General features: G+C 42.5%; 1 protein-coding gene across 5 annotated transcripts in view; it reads right to left on the reverse strand.

The window, feature by feature from the left end:
- Positions 1–16189, reverse strand: part of EML6 (EMAP like 6) — a 201057-nt gene that overhangs the window by 17645 nt on the left and 167223 nt on the right. For 3 of the 5 annotated variants that reach the window (XM_083175222.1, XM_083175218.1, XM_083175217.1), the window contains 2 exons: positions 902–922; positions 39–212 (listed from right to left, as the gene is read on the reverse strand). In XM_083175222.1, the coding sequence (XP_083031348.1) occupies positions 39–212; positions 902–922 (195 nt within the window). The remainder of the gene's footprint in view (positions 1–38; positions 213–901; positions 923–16189) is intronic. The other 2 variants (XM_083175220.1, XM_083175219.1) reach the window with 1 other exon arrangement.

A 16189-nucleotide genomic window follows, 5' to 3' on the forward strand; every position in this document is an offset into this window, starting at 1 on the left:
GACAAGAGATTAAACATCATCACATTGCTGATACATACCTTCCTGCCACCGCCACACGGTAATTGTATGCTCTGGATCAACGCCTACTGACACCAGTAACTTCCCTGTAGCGCTAAAATTAATGTAACCAACCCCCTTGGCATGAAAGCACCGCAGAATGGACAAAGTCTGCTTGCCCATGGCGTCCCAGATATGGATGGAAGGTGTAGCCCCTGCATATAGAAAACAAACAGAAATCCATAATAAAGTGCCAAGCAGACCAACATCGCTCACAGGCTGCTGAATACACAGGTGAACTACGTCTGCCCTCAGGCAATATGACCAGCCTGCAGACACGTTACATCAGTGGTTCTCAACCTCGGTCCCCAAGGACCCCCAACAGTTCACGTTTTCCATGTCTCCACATTGACTCGCGAGTGAAGTAATTAGCTCCACCTGTGGATCTTTTAAAATGTGTCAGTGAATAATGAGTGCACCTGTACACCTGCCAGGCGACTCGGAAAACAAGAACTGTTGGGGGTCCTTGAGGACCGAGTTTGAGAACCACTGCGTTACATAATCCTGGCAGATATCGAGGACTGTAAGGCGTACAGCGTGAATGTAGACCTATGTTGACGTGTATAATTGCTGACACATATAAACGCGTACTATAACAACATCTACAAGTTAGGAATGTGCTAAGCGACGCTAAACTCACATACTACAAGCTGCCATAACAGGCGTACTGTGATATATGGAGATACTACAAGTCTAGGTGATGTGTGACACATGAGGGTGGAAGTCGCCATGCAGAGACTGGGACATGGCTGAGGTGGTTCTGAGCCCAATACAGCAAAAGACATAATAATTGGGCCAGGGAGGATCTAGAAGTACACACATGAAAGTTGTGGGTCAGCCTTACCTGAATATTCGGCACTTTCACCTGCGTCGTGAGAGCAATGGCAAATGGGAAAGCGTCAGGGCTAACCAACAACTTAAATAAGTAACACTTTTAATGCTGAAGCAAGATAAGTCAGCATTAGCGGCATGCAAAAACAAAATGTACAAAGTATGGAAATGGTTGGAAAAGAAAGAAATGTACAACTATTGTTTAGTGTCTGTCACAGAGCCTAACAGAGGTCAACATCGCACGCAAAGACTACGCAGTTTATACTTGTCCGTGACTCTATATAAGTACTAAGAACACTGCGGATTAGAATAATTATAATAGACGCAACAAATTATCATTGGAGTAAGACTGAGGTTCAATTTGGCCAAAACCACCACTACCAGGTGGGTCCCTAACATTCCTTAGGTACAAGACCAGTACCACAATAGAACCATCTTACACAGTAGTACATCTTATATATGTTGTGCCACGCAATAGTTTCCCTTATACGCAGTTCAAACAGTAGTAGTGCCCCAACACATAATGCCGCTAGTGCCGCTTATATACATAATACCCATAAAAGTGCCACTTATATACATAATGCCCACAAAAGTGCTGCTTGTAGACATGATGCTCACATCACTGCCCCATATACACATAATGCCTGTAGTAGTTCTCCTTATACATAAAATGTCCACAGTAGTGCCCCTTATACACATCTCTGCCTCTGTCACTCCAGCAACCCACCATCTGTGTCCCTCCAGCAGCTTTCCTGCCTCTTTGTGTTGATCTAGCCCTCTCTCACCATCAGTGGCCCTTCTTCACTTCAGAGACAGTGACGCCATGACATCACATACGCTGTGACAGACAAGGAAGCCACTGGGGTGGGCTTTTTTGTTGGAATTACTGTACAGGCGCCTGTGGTGGAGGTGGAACTAGTTCCCCCTACCATTACAGGTGTAGGAACTCTGTTCCATCCTGCCTTCCCTCCCACTTTATCCCGATACTAACGGGTAGATTTATTAAGCTCGGTGAAGTGATAAAGTGTCTGGTTTTTATTACCGGCCAATCAGGTCCTAACTGTCATTTTTCAAACCAAGCCTGTAACTTCACAGGTAGGAGCTGATTGGCCGGTGATAAAAGCCAACCACTTTATCACTTCACTTAACTTAATAAATCTACCCATTAGTATTGGGATAAAGTTCTGGGATCCGTACGTCGCTGCCGCCCACGGATCACCTCATGTAATAGTGACTTATATAGGGGAGGATCCGTACGTCGCTGCCGCCCACGGATCACCTCATGTAATAGTGACTTACATATAGGGGAGGATCTGTACGTCGCTGCCGCCCACGGATCGCCTCATGTAATATCTTGAAATCCAAACTAGTGTCAAGCCACTTCTCCATGCTAAAAACCCCGTCTATAGAACCTAATATAAAAAACTGGCTCCCACCATTACCTGAAGGTTATCATAAATGCGGTAACCATAAATGCTACACATGCCAGACAGCAGGAAATAAAAAGAGTATTGAATTTGAGTCCTATGAAACTAAAGAAAAATTCAAAATCAAAGGACATCTTGACTGCAGATCCACATTCGTAGTCTATGTAATGGACTGCGCCTGTGGACTGCAGTATGTGGGGCGTACCACGAGAAGCCTACATACTAGATACCTCGAACATAGAAGGAACATATTGGGAGGTATCCGTACGCACCCTCTTTCCAAACACATCTCCTCTTGTCAAGAAAATTGTGTAAATAAAATACAAATAAAAGCTATAGAACAAATAAAGAAAACAATAAGAGGAGGAGATAAGTTTGGAAACCTGTGTCGTAGGGAGGCGTACTGGATATTTAGATTAGCCACATTAATCCCTAAGGGTCTTAATGACTGTGTAGAACTTAATAATATATGATTTAAGGTATAGAAGTTCTGTATGTATAACTCCCTGTGACACATGGTTAGGCATGCCAAACATATATTTTCCTTTTTCTCCCTTCTTTTTTCTCCCTTCTTTTCCACCCTATTGATCCATGTACATTGTTCCCTATTAGATGATGCAAGAATTGATGTTAACTTTAAGAACATCTATCTATACTATACTAAACACTTGCTATTAAGTTTCATATGATATGACTATATGTACCCCCTTTCTCCTGTAATACCTGTCTATTATAAGCTAAAAAACCATATCTCTCTTCCCAATATGTGTGACACATTATGTGTCATGTTTTGACAATCAAAAATTATTAAAACTGATAATAAATTAGTTCATTAATAACAGTGTGTTAGAAAGAATTATTATTACTGCTATACTCTGCGTAAAATAAATTAATTAATTATGATCAAGACATTTATTGTGATTATCTAACAAAAACAACATAAATATATATAAATAAGTAAATGCAATAATGGCGACATTCCTATGATAAAAGTAAGATTTTAATTCATTCTATTGTGCTAGATTAGTGTAAATTTGTGTGTGTATACATGGTTTTTCTATGTATATATATTTTTTCTTTGAGATCATGTTAGTGTGCTTTCAATTCCATATATATTTCTTGAAAAAATTCTCATCTGTGAATTATTTAATTCATGTATGTATACATCTGCTTAATTAATATATATATATAAAAAAACGGACTGAAAATTAAAATGCTGCATATAATATTCTTTACACAAAATAGAAGTGGCACACGTGACTTTTAATCCATCAATGTGAATCCTCATATGAAAACGAGGTGTGAGTATATAAAAATACACATATGATTTTCAAAGGCGCTTACCAAACGAACACTTCCGCATTTGCGAAAACGAGGTGTGAGCGTGAATGGAACGCAATATGGACGCTTGGCGCGTCTGAACGAAAACGAGGCTTGGAGAAGTCCAAACAGCGCAAGCGCACACTAAGCCCTGAACGCCATAAAATCTGAGCGACGGGGGCGCACTACATCTACGTCCTTCTGATGAAGCGGCCGAGCGTGACAGGCCGAGAAACGCGTTAAGGAGACCAGACGCTGACCGCTACTTCATTGTGCCTTCCTGCATTGTGCCTTCCTGCATATTCCCTACCTCCGCTATCGCACCCCCGCCTGTGGACCCAACACTGGGAGCTGTTTTGCATCTACCGCAAGGAATTAACAGCTGGATACAAAAATCCCCCCACAGACTGACTGAGTGACCGAACCGGAGGAGAGCAGGTTATAGCTCAATTGAGCACCATTCATTCCCTCCATGTTTTCTTACCATTAACCCATTCTAACCATAAAAGCATGCATGCCATAACTTACTAACCTGGACTAAGCTGTGAGAGAGCTAACTGTTCATATTCATTAACAAATACATCTATACTAAAACTGGAGTGAAAGAGAGTGGATTACCATTCACTGCAGCAAGCCACTAACCAATTGTATTACGTATTATTGCTATTATTTTCTTTTATTGTGTGATTTAAATGTGTATTTTATATATCTGAAGTACCGGCCGGTATCTGAATACAAAATTGTATTTATTGTTCCATAATAAATTTTAAATGATTATTTGAATCAGCGCTGCCTCTGAAACTTTTTTCTTCTTTGCACCTGTGTCTAAGGGGCTGGGGTGTCCCCTTATCAGAGACAGCAGCAGATTCAATTACATATAGATTAGCGCTCTGCCACTTCTTTTTTCTTGTTTCTTGGCTAAACTACCCCAGGCAAGAGCTGCAAATCTATCTCTTAGGATGTCGCCATTGTTATGCATGTCTGAGAGAATGGAAAGGAGAACTTCCTACCTAAAGGGTAACCAAACCAAGGGAATGGTGCCCTTGGACAATGATAGTACAGACATGCATAGATTGTTTAATAAACTAGAGAATTTGTGTATCGCAGAGACTAGACACTGGTGGGACCAGATCACCCTACAAAAGTATTTGGACGGTGATCTGATCCCACGGGGTCTGAGGATTTTAAAGTCCTCAACATTTAAAGAGGATTCCCAATTTACTGGGGAGTGGAATTCAATCCTAGATAACTGCTCAAAAGGGCTTATGAAGCTCCTTATAAAATACAGAGAGCAAAAGGTAACTGAGCTCCAAGGAGAGATAGAAAAGGTATATGGATTACTTAAAGCCTTTGAAAAGACCCAAGAATACAAGGAGAGAGATGTGAAAGTAAACCAAAATATAAAGGAATTTGAACATGAACTTATATACCGAAAGGAAAATAAATTAACTAGAGATGTACAGGACTATGAGAGAGGAGAGGTACATAGTTACAACAGAAACACTATGAGAACATCAGAAAATTATAATAGAACAAGGAATACATATAGAAAGAACTACAGGGAAACAGATAAAAAAGTAAGATTTGGAGGCGAAAGAGGGAGAGAAAGTACAAACTATACACCCAGTAGGTATAAAGAAAAACCTCAACAACAACAAAAAAATAGGTCAAACGGTAGGAATAGAGATTTCCAATACACAAGTGGGAGTAGATTCGAGCCACTGAGAGATGCACAATCTCCATATAATAAATATATAACTAGAAACAGAAGATTAGAGAGTGCACCTACAGACACAGATGATGAGTGGACAGCATCCCCCAACCAGGATTTTTTAGGGGCGCACCAAATAGGTCCCCTAATCGGTTCTCTAAAAAGAATAAGAAGAGAAGAAGAGGTAGCAGGGGAGGAAAACAGGTCAACAAAAAGCCAGTGCATAAGATAAGTCCAAAAATGAAGGGCATCTTCAACCTCTCTTCAAAAAAATTGACTACAGATGAAATTAAACTTTTGGAAAGAGGATTGAATTTTGCACCTTCATCCAAACCGAATCTATTTAAACTTTTTGTAGACCTCAATAGGTACACACGAACCCTTAGCAGGAAACGTTTCTTTGCTACACAAACCATGAAACAAAAAAAGATTGAGGGTACCCCAATTACGCTAGATCTGGATGATAAAATAGCTCTAGAAATGTTGGAATCTCTAGAGAACGAACAAATAAGTGGAGAAGATTCAGTAGATACACAAATCAAAATATACGATTCTAAAAGAACATCAAAATTCAAATGTCAATCAGAGTTTTACCCTTTACAGTACAAAGGACCATTTGTGGAAAGCTTTTTTTTTTTAATTAAGTCTTTATTTATTGTTTTTTGATTTCGTATTTTTAGAAAAACTGGCTGACAGTAGCCGTACAAATCTCACATTGTTCATCACAATATCGATAAATGGTTATAGACACATTTCAGTATGTACAGCAATATATTACGAAAGACATAAAAAAAGAAATCACAATACATAATACAAAAACCCCCCCTCCCCCAGCCCCCCAAGACATGCCCCACACACATAGTCTGTCCTCTCTAGCCCTACCCGTTTTCCCTTGACCTTTCTTCCTTGTTAGAATCTGTTGAATCAAATCTTATAGTAAATTCTTTATCTGGAGCGAACCCTCGAGCCTTCCCCTACCGACCAGTTTTTTTTTATTTAATTTCCTCTTCCTTCATCTTTTCCTTTTTCTTTCTACCCTTTCTCTCTTCTTTTTCTTCCCTTTATCCATTCCTTTTCCCTCCTTATCCTTGCTTACCCCCTCCACTTTCCTTTACTCTTCTCTTCTTCTTTGTTTATATGATAACCCGGTTCAACCTAAGATTACTAGGTGGCTTATGCGCTTGTTCATTATCCGTTTCAGGGAACGAAAAAAAAAAAAAAAAAAGTGCGGTCTGTGCAATTCTTACTCGCAAGTCAAGCCCACAAAGTATAAAAAGATGTGTGGGCATCACACCTGTTAGGACTTGCTTCTTCGTACTGTGTTTGTTTGTGAAACCCGAAACCCTAGTGTCTTAACTATTAAACCTCCCACCCTCCCCCTTACCCCCCTAATTTAGGCTAAACACCGTGTCAACACGGTTAAATTACCACTATCCCTTATTCTTTACCCTGTGAATTTTATAGAATTCCCACCTATCACTTTTTCCCTGTTTGTGACCCGTTTATTTAGTCAGTATTTGTTCCCGACCATACCCTATACACCGTCTGTGCTACATGTAGTGACTAAAGTATAGAAAGTTTCCCTTGTACTTCTATTTTAGTTTTCATTATTATTCCGGGCATCTGTTTTAAATAACCTTGATTTTCTCCATCTTCCCCAAATTTTCCCGTATTTAACCAAGGCCCCTCTGGAGGCGTAAACAAATCTTTCATGCTCACAAGTGCTGTTGACCAGATTCACCCATTCGGTGACATTCGGACCCGAGGAGGCCATCCATTGTCTGGCAATTACGACTTTCGCTATTGCTGATACATTAATCACCAAATCCTTCCAATCATCGTTTGGGTCATCCTGGTCCCACACACCCATTACCATACTTCTCGCAGTTAGTGCCCCTCGAGGGACCCCCGTAGTCACCAGTATATTCTCCACCCTCTTCCAAAACTCCTTGATAACCTTGCAATCCCATAATAGATGCCAAAAGGATCCTATTTCCACCCTGCATTTGGGACATCTATCGTCGTGGGTTCCTGCTATTCTTTTTAATCTGACCGGGGTCAGGTAGCTCCTATGGAAAATATTAAATTGCACTTGCTGGATTCGGATAGACGTAGTAGCCCTCCCTGGTACTGCTAATGCCCTATCCCAGACTAACTCCATCCCCTGCTGGAGATCTGCGGCCCATTTGTCCCTTAGGACTTGCAATTCATCGACCCGGGTGTATGACCTCAGGAAGCCATATATTCTAGACAATCTCTTCCCGCCACCGCTCAATTGCTTAATAAATTTTTTGCAGGGTGATTCTATAACATTTACAGATATGTCCCCGACCTGCTGTAATGCGCTTCTAACCTGAAGAAATCTGAAAAACATATGTCTGGGCAGATTATATTCCTCCCGAATTTCTTCAAAAGATTTAATGTTGCCATTTCTGAAAAATTGCTCGATCCTTGTCACCTCATATTTCCCCCATATCGCCATACCCTGTTGCTTTTTTAATTCCGTCAATTCATTCAAGGAAAATATAGAAGAGTCAGGGTCCACACCCTCAAATTTAATTAACTTGTGCACCCATCTCCACACTTTAACTGCTTGCATCAAGATAGGTGGAGGGTGCCCTCGCAGGTCCATCGATAGCAACCACTGAAGTGGGCCCGTATCAGGTTCGCTACACCTAATTAAAGCGGCGATCTCCACCGTGGCTTCGCCGTCCCGAACCCAAGCACATAGATGGACCAGCTGAGCAGCCATATAGTAAGCCCTAAAGTTCGGAACCGCGAGTCCACCCCTATCCCTGTCTCTGCACAAAATATCCATCCTGATTCGAGGGCGCTTTTCATGCCAAATAAAAGAGGATAGGATACCGTTAATCTTTTTGAAATAATCGTCTTTTATATAAACTGGAGATTGTTGAAATACATAAATTAACCTGGGCAGAATCGACATCTTTATCAAATTTACCCTGCCAATCTGAGATATGGGAAATTTCACCCAGCAGCGACATTTAACCTTGATATCTTGTATAAGTGGCGCGAGATTGTCCCGAATATAATCCAACGGAACCTCCGAGACCCACACACCCAGGTATCTGAACCTGTCAGTGGGACGCAGAGGGGAGCCTACCGAACCTCCTAGCTCATTCTCCCCCACATTCAACAGATGGGATTTCCCCCAATTAATTGTGAGACCTGAGAATAACCCAAACTCCCTCATACTCTCAATAATTCTAGGGATATCCTCCTCAGGGTTCTCTACTCCCACTAACAAATCATCGGCGTATAAAGACACCATGTTCAAGCCGTACCCTGCTCCATGTCTACCTCCTCCTAGTTGCGTTCTTAGTATGCAGGCCAAGGGTTCGACCGCTACTGCAAACAGAAGGGGAGAGAGGGGACATCCCTGTCTGGTCCCCCTAAAAAGAGGGAACAGCGGGGATGTAAACCCAAGCTTTTATAGGACAACTTTAGACCAATTTAAAAAATTATGTGATAAAGCGGACAAACAAAGTATAAAAGATAACTTAAATTCAGGAGAACGAAGGGCCCTAAAATGCCTATATGCAGACAAAAGTATTATTATCAAACAGGCTGACAAGGGCGGTGGGGTTGTTATACTCGACACTGTGGACTATATAGAAGAGTCATATAGACAATTAAATAACAGCGAATTCTACAGTTTGTTGAGCAGCAACCCCACCGCCCAATATCAGAAAGCCCTGCGTGATTTATTAGATTCAGCTCTGGCCGGGGGCGCTATTACCAAAGATACCTTTCACTTTCTGTATAATTCACACCCTGTCACACCCACGTTTTACTTTTTGCCCAAAATCCACAAATCCCTGCACAAACCCCCTGGGAGACCAATTATTTCAGGTGTTGGGTCCCTCACTAATAATTTATCCGCTTTTGTTGATTATTATTTACAGGGTCACGTGGAGGGTCTGAGGTCTTATATAAGAGACACACAACAATTTTTGAACTTAATAAATACGGTAATATGGAATGAGCGCTATACATTAGTAACATGTGATGTAGAGGCACTATATTCAAACATACCCCACAAATTGGGTGTACAGACCATACAAAAATATCTGGAAAAAGACACCTCTATCTCCGACCCTCTGCGTGAGCTTATAATTAATGCCATTTACTTTATTCTTGAGCACAATTATTTTTTGTTTAATGCACAATATTATTTACAGACACGGGGGACGGCGATGGGGACCAGGTTCGCGCCGAGCTTTGCGAACCTCTACATGGGTGCCTTCGAGGAGGAGCATGTTTGGTGTGAGCGGTTCGGTGCGAACCTGGTCCTCTACGCACGTTTTATTGATGATTTGTTTATAATTTGGGATGGGGATCTAAATTCACTTAATAATTTCTTTGATAATTTGAATCTTAACACATATGGTTTAAAATTCACCTGTAGTCACCACCCTACACAAATTAATTTTCTGGATATAGCACTCTCGGCCAATAAAAATGAAAACAAGCTGGACACAGAAACTTATATAAAACCTGTTGACCAAAGTAGATATTTAGAATTTACAAGTTCACACGCCACACAATGGAAAACTAATATTCCCAAAAGCCAAATGGTAAGAATTAGACGTAACTGCTCGACCGAACAAGCCTTTCATAAACAAGCCAAAGGGCTAATTAATTCATTTAAAGATCAAGGGTACCCAAATCAATTGTTAGATCAGGCCTATGAAGAGGTAAAACAGATAGACAGAGAAAATTTATTAATAGACAGAGAAAACAAAAAAACTGGTAAAAATGGAAAAAATTCCTCCCGTGAAGAATATCAGAATAATGAGAGAAGTGTATCATTCGTGACACAATATAACAGCTTTGCTTATGAGATCAAAAAAATTGTAAATAGAAATAGTAAAATCCTATTGCAAGACAACCTTTTGAAGGATGTAATAGAACAAGGTGGAAAAGTTATCTTCCGCAAAGCTGAAAACTTGAAATCCAAACTAGTGTCAAGCCACTTCTCCATGCTAAAAACCCCGTCTATAGAACCTAATATAAAAAACTGGCTCCCACCATTACCTGAAGGTTATCATAAATGTGGTAACCATAAATGCTACACATGCCAGACAGCAGGAAATAAAAAGAGTATTGAATTTGAGTCCTATGAAACTAAAGAAAAATTCTAAATCAAAGGACATCTTAACTGCAGATCCACATTCGTAGTCTATGTAATGGACTGCGCCTGTGGACTGCAGTATGTGGGGCGTACCACGAGAAGCCTACATACTAGATACCTCGAACATAGAAGGAACATATTGGGAGGTATCCGTACGCACCCTCTTTCCAAACACATCTCCTCTTGTCAAGAAAATTGTGTAAATAAAATACAAATAAAAGCTATAGAACAAATAAAGAAAACAATAAGAGGAGGAGATAGGTTTGGAAACCTGTGTCGTAGGGAGGCGTACTGGATATTTAGATTAGCCACATTAATCCCTAAGGGTCTTAATGACTGTGTAGAACTTAATAATATATGATTTAAGGTATAGAAGTTCTGTATGTATAACTCCCTGTGACACATGGTTAGGCATGCCAAACATATCTTTTCCTTTTTCTCCCTTCTTTTTTCTCCCTTCTTTTCCACCCTATTGATCCATGTACATTGTTCCCTATTAGATGATGCAAGAATTGATGTTAACTTTAAGAACATCTATCTATACTATACTAAACACTTGCTATTAAGTTTCATATGATATGACTATATGTACCCCCTTTCTCCTGTAATACCTGTCTATTATAAGCTAAAAAACCATATCTCTCTTCCCAATATGTGTGACACATTATGTGTCATGTTTTGACAATCAAAAATTATTAAAACTGATAATAAATTAGTTCATTAATAACAGTGTGTTAGAAAGAATTATTAATTACTGCTATACTCTGCGTAAAATAAATTAATTAATTATGATTAAGACATTTATTGTGATTATCTAACAAAAACAACATATATATATATAAATAAGTAAATGCAATAATGGCGACATTCCTATGATAAAAGTAAGATTTTAATTCATTCTATTGTGCTAGATTAGTGTAAATTTGTGTGTGTATACATGGTTTTTCTATGTATATATATTTTTTCTTTGAGATCATGTTAGTGTGCTTTCAATTCCATATATATTTCTTGAAAAAATTCTCATCTGTGAATTATTTAATTCATGTATGTATACATCTGCTTAATTAATATATATATATAAAAAAACGGACTGAAAATTAAAATGCTGCATATAATATTCTTTACACAAAATAGAAGTGGCACACGTGACTTTTAATCCATCAATGTGAATCCTCATATGAAAACGAGGTGTGAGTATATAAAAATACACATATGATTTTCAAAGGCGCTTACCAAACGAACACTTCCGCATTTGCGAAAACGAGGTGTGAGCGTGAATGGAACGCAATATGGACGCTTGGCGCGTCTGAACGAAAACGAGGCTTGGAGAAGTCCAAACAGCGCAAGCGCACACTAAGCCCTGAACGCCATAAAATCTGAGCGACGGGGGCGCACTACATCTACGTCCTTCTGATGAAGCGGCCGAGCGTGACAGGCCGAGAAACGCGTTAAGGAGACCAGACGCTGACCGCTACTTCATTGTGCCTTCCTGCATTGTGCCTTCCTGCATATTCCCTACCTCCGCTATCGCACCCCCGCCTGTGGACCCAACACTGGGAGCTGTTTTGCATCTACCGCAAGGAATTAACAGCTGGATACAAAAATCCCCCCACAGACTGACTGAGTGACCGAACCGGAGGAGAGCAGGTTATAGCTCAATTGAGCACCATTCATTCCCTCCATGTTTTCTTACCATTAACCCATTCTAACCATAAAAGCATGCATGCCATAACTTACTAACCTGGACTAAGCTGTGAGAGAGCTAACTGTTCATATTCATTAACAAATACATCTATACTAAAACTGGAGTGAAAGAGAGTGGATTACCATTCACTGCAGCAAGCCACTAACCAATTGTATGACGTATTATTGCTATTATTTTCGGTACTTGTGTATTTTGGCGGCGCCCATCGCATCGCATACCATAACACATACGATGGTATGCGATGCGACGCGATATCGTACGATAGAGCACGATGGCATACAATTTTGAAATTGTATGCCATTGTACATGGCATACGATGCCATACGATGCGATGCGATGCGATTAAACATTGTATAAGCACCCTAATGGGTGCTTATACTATGTTAAGCACCCAAATGGGTGCTTACAATGTTAAATGCACCCCCACGCCACCCCCCACTATAAACGTGAACCCGAAGCGTGACGAGAGCAGCGAGCCCACGAGGGGCGGCGGTACGCGTCCTACGACCTTTTCATACCCCCACTATCCACGTCGGCGTGGAGTTGAGAATAGAATAGTGTGGCGAGCGCAGCGAGCCACCGAGCCCGAAGCGTGGCGAGCGCAGCGAGCCCCGCGAGGGGACGCGGATACCTTCACAGGTAAACGCGTCCCCTCGCGGGCTTCACAGGTGTCCGCGTCGCCACGGACACCTGTGAAGCCCGCGAGGGGACGCGTATAACTGTGAAGGTATCCGCGCAGCGAGCCCCGCGAGGGGACGCGGATACCTTCACAGGTAAACGCGTCCCCTCGCGGGCTTCACAGGTGTCCGCGTCGCCACGGACACCTGTGAAGCCCGCGAGGGGACGCGTATAACTGTGAAGGTATCCGCGTCCCCTCGCGGGGCTCGCTGCGCTCGCCACGCTTCGGGCTCGGTGGCTCGCTGCGCTCGCCACACTATTCTATTCTCAACTCCACGCCGACGTGGATAGTGGGGGTATGAAAAAGTCGTAGGACGCGTACCGCCGCCCCTCGCGGGCTCGCTGCGCTCGCCACGCTTCGGGTTCACGTTTATAGTGGGGGGTGGCGTGGGGGTGCATTTAACATTGTAAGCATCCATTTGGGTGCTCAAAAGCACCCTTTAGGGTGCTTATACGATTTTTGGTCGTATAGGGGGTCAAAATCGCGTCGCATCGCATGCCATCGGGTGCATGGCATGCGATGCGATGCGATATGTTCGTCGTACGACGGACATCAGGGGCGCCGCCAAAATACACAAGTACCTTATTTTCTTTTATTGTGTGATTTAAATGTGTATTTTATATATCTGAAGTACCGGCCGGTATCTGAATACAAAATTGTATTTATTGTTCCATAATAAATTTTAAATGATTATTTGAATCAGCGCTGCCTCTGAAACTTTTTTCTTCTTTGCACCTGTGTCTAAGGGGCTGGGGTGTCCCCTTATCAGAGACAGCAGCAGATTCAATTACATATAGATTAGCGCTCTGCCACTTCTTTTTTCTTTTTTCATGTAATAGTGACTTATATAGGGGAGGATCCGTACGTCGCTGCCGCCCACGGATCGCCTCATGTAATAGTGACTTATATAGGGGAGGATCCGTACGTCGCTGCTGCCCGCGGATCGCCTCATGTAATAGTGACTTATATAGGGGAGGGTCCGTACGTCGCTGCCGCCCACGGATCGCCTCATGTAATAGTGACTTATATAGGGGAGGGTCCGTACGTCGCTGCCGCCCACGGATCGCCTCATGTAATAGTGACTTATATAGGGGAGGGTCCGTACGTCGCTGCCGCCCACGGATCGCCTCATGTAATAGTGACTTATATAGGGGAGGATCCGTACGTCGCTGCCGCCCACGGATCGCCTCATGTAATAGTGACTTATATAGGGGAGGATCCGTACGTCGCTGCTGCCCGCGGATCGCCTCATGTAATAGTGACTTATATAGGGGAGGGTCCGTACGTCGCTGCTGCCCACGGATCGCCTCATGTAATAGTGACTTATATAGGGGAGGGTCCGTACGTCGCTGCCGCCCACGGATCGCCTCATGTAATAGTGACTTATATAGGGGAGGATCCGTACGTCGCTGCCGCCCACGGATCGCCTCACGAAATAGTGACTTATATAGGGGAGGGTCCGTACGTCGCTGCCGCCCAGTAAGGGCTTAACAGACCTGTAGTAAACAAAATCGCTCAACTGTGCAAACATCGCGCTGCGTCCACCTCTGAATCAGACCCTAAACAACCAGCGGTGTGGATCAAAAGGGTCGACAGTTAATAGACCAAAAGATCGACATGCAGTATGTCAACACAAGCCAAAGGTCAACTGATGCACATAGACCTTTTGTCAATTTCGACCTAATGCATGTTGACCAAGACAAATGTGTTAATACTGTCAATGAATAAATATATTACAAATAAATAAAATAAATTTCTATTTAAATACCACTAATTATGCATTTGCTGGCATGCGATGCTATGCGATATTTCATTGTACAAGCACTCCTGTTAAGTTAACGGGAATATCGCATCGCATCGCACGCATCGCATACCACTAAATACGGTATGCGATGGGCGCCGTGCTAGGAAACAAGTACCAAATCCAGCATCTTTGTTATCGCCGGCCGTACTTTTTGGGGGGTGGTAACCATCTGTTTTCTGTGAGTGTCAGGGAAAATGCAGTCATACCCAAGCATTTGTAGGGAAGTTGTGTCAATCAGGGCTGAATAACCCCCATTATTTAAATGTTGCTACAAAAGTGCCAGTGAGGCTCGCATATTGGAGCTGTGTTACTATCATGCATTACATGGATGACAATGGAGCCCAACTTTGCTTATCTTGCATGGGAACGGACATGGGGTGGGAAGGTGGGCAATGGAAGGTTGATACAAGTCAATGCTATGTGTGCAGTCATGACTTAGTTCCAATGCATTCTCTTTGTGTGGGATCCCGAGGACCGAGTTTGAGAACCACTGATCTAAAACTTATTTGATATAATATCACCTATTATCTAATCTGCTATTATCTAATATCCCCCAGAGCATTATTCCTATTAATGGGCTCCAATGATACTAAAACTATTGAACAGATGATATTTGGTTGACGTCTCAGCGGGTGTGTACAAACAATGGGGCCAATTCAAATGCTGTGTGCGCCCTCTGCTGGCCATTTATAGTAATGGGTGTCTATTGGAGCTAATCATTTTTGCTCTGATTAGACGACAATTAGCACTGATAGACGGCCATTACTATATATGGCCAGCAGGGGGCGCATGCAACATTTGAATGCGACATTTGAATCAGCCCATATATGTCTGAACAGCATCATTCACAGACATATCGTTTGGGCCCTGGCATACAGCCAATGACCAATATGTCTGCCAGGTGTGTACCCAGCCTTAGAGGGTGTTTAAAATGTATGGTAGGTAAGGTATGCATTAGCATGTTGCAAGTGTTGCAAGTGGCAATTTGGCAGCCTTCACCTAGAACACTGTTTTCAGTGAGGGCTATTTAGGGGCAGAGGGGTCAATAGTACAAATCATGTTCTTGGGTGGAAACCACCATTGATAAATTGTAGGCTCATCTGTTCCAAAGACTGTTCCAAAGATGTATTGCCCTATCATTTATCTCTTATATATTTAGCCAGATCCGTCACTCACAATTAGTCTAGCAAACGGTGGGCGGGCTTCCACGGGTGATTGACAGGCCCATAGTCACTGTCAGCCACAATGCAAAACATGCCAACTTCCGTCTTACACAACCCTCCGCTCTCCACAGCTATCCGCCCCCTCCTCGCCCGCCACTCCCCATCGCCGCCCAGCCACACAACAAGCCCGCCCCACGGCTACACGCCATGCCCCCCCTCAGCCTCCAGCTTGCACACCTATCCGCCCCCTCCTCGCCCGCCACTCCCCATCGCCGCCCAGCCACACAACAAGCCCGCCCCCCCAACCTCGCATCAGCTGCAGTACGCACAGTCCTGC

This window comes from Crinia signifera, chromosome 3 (assembly GCF_055691185.1).
Source record: "Crinia signifera chromosome 3, ASM5569118v1, whole genome shotgun sequence".
Lineage (NCBI taxonomy): Eukaryota > Metazoa > Chordata > Amphibia > Anura > Myobatrachidae > Crinia > Crinia signifera.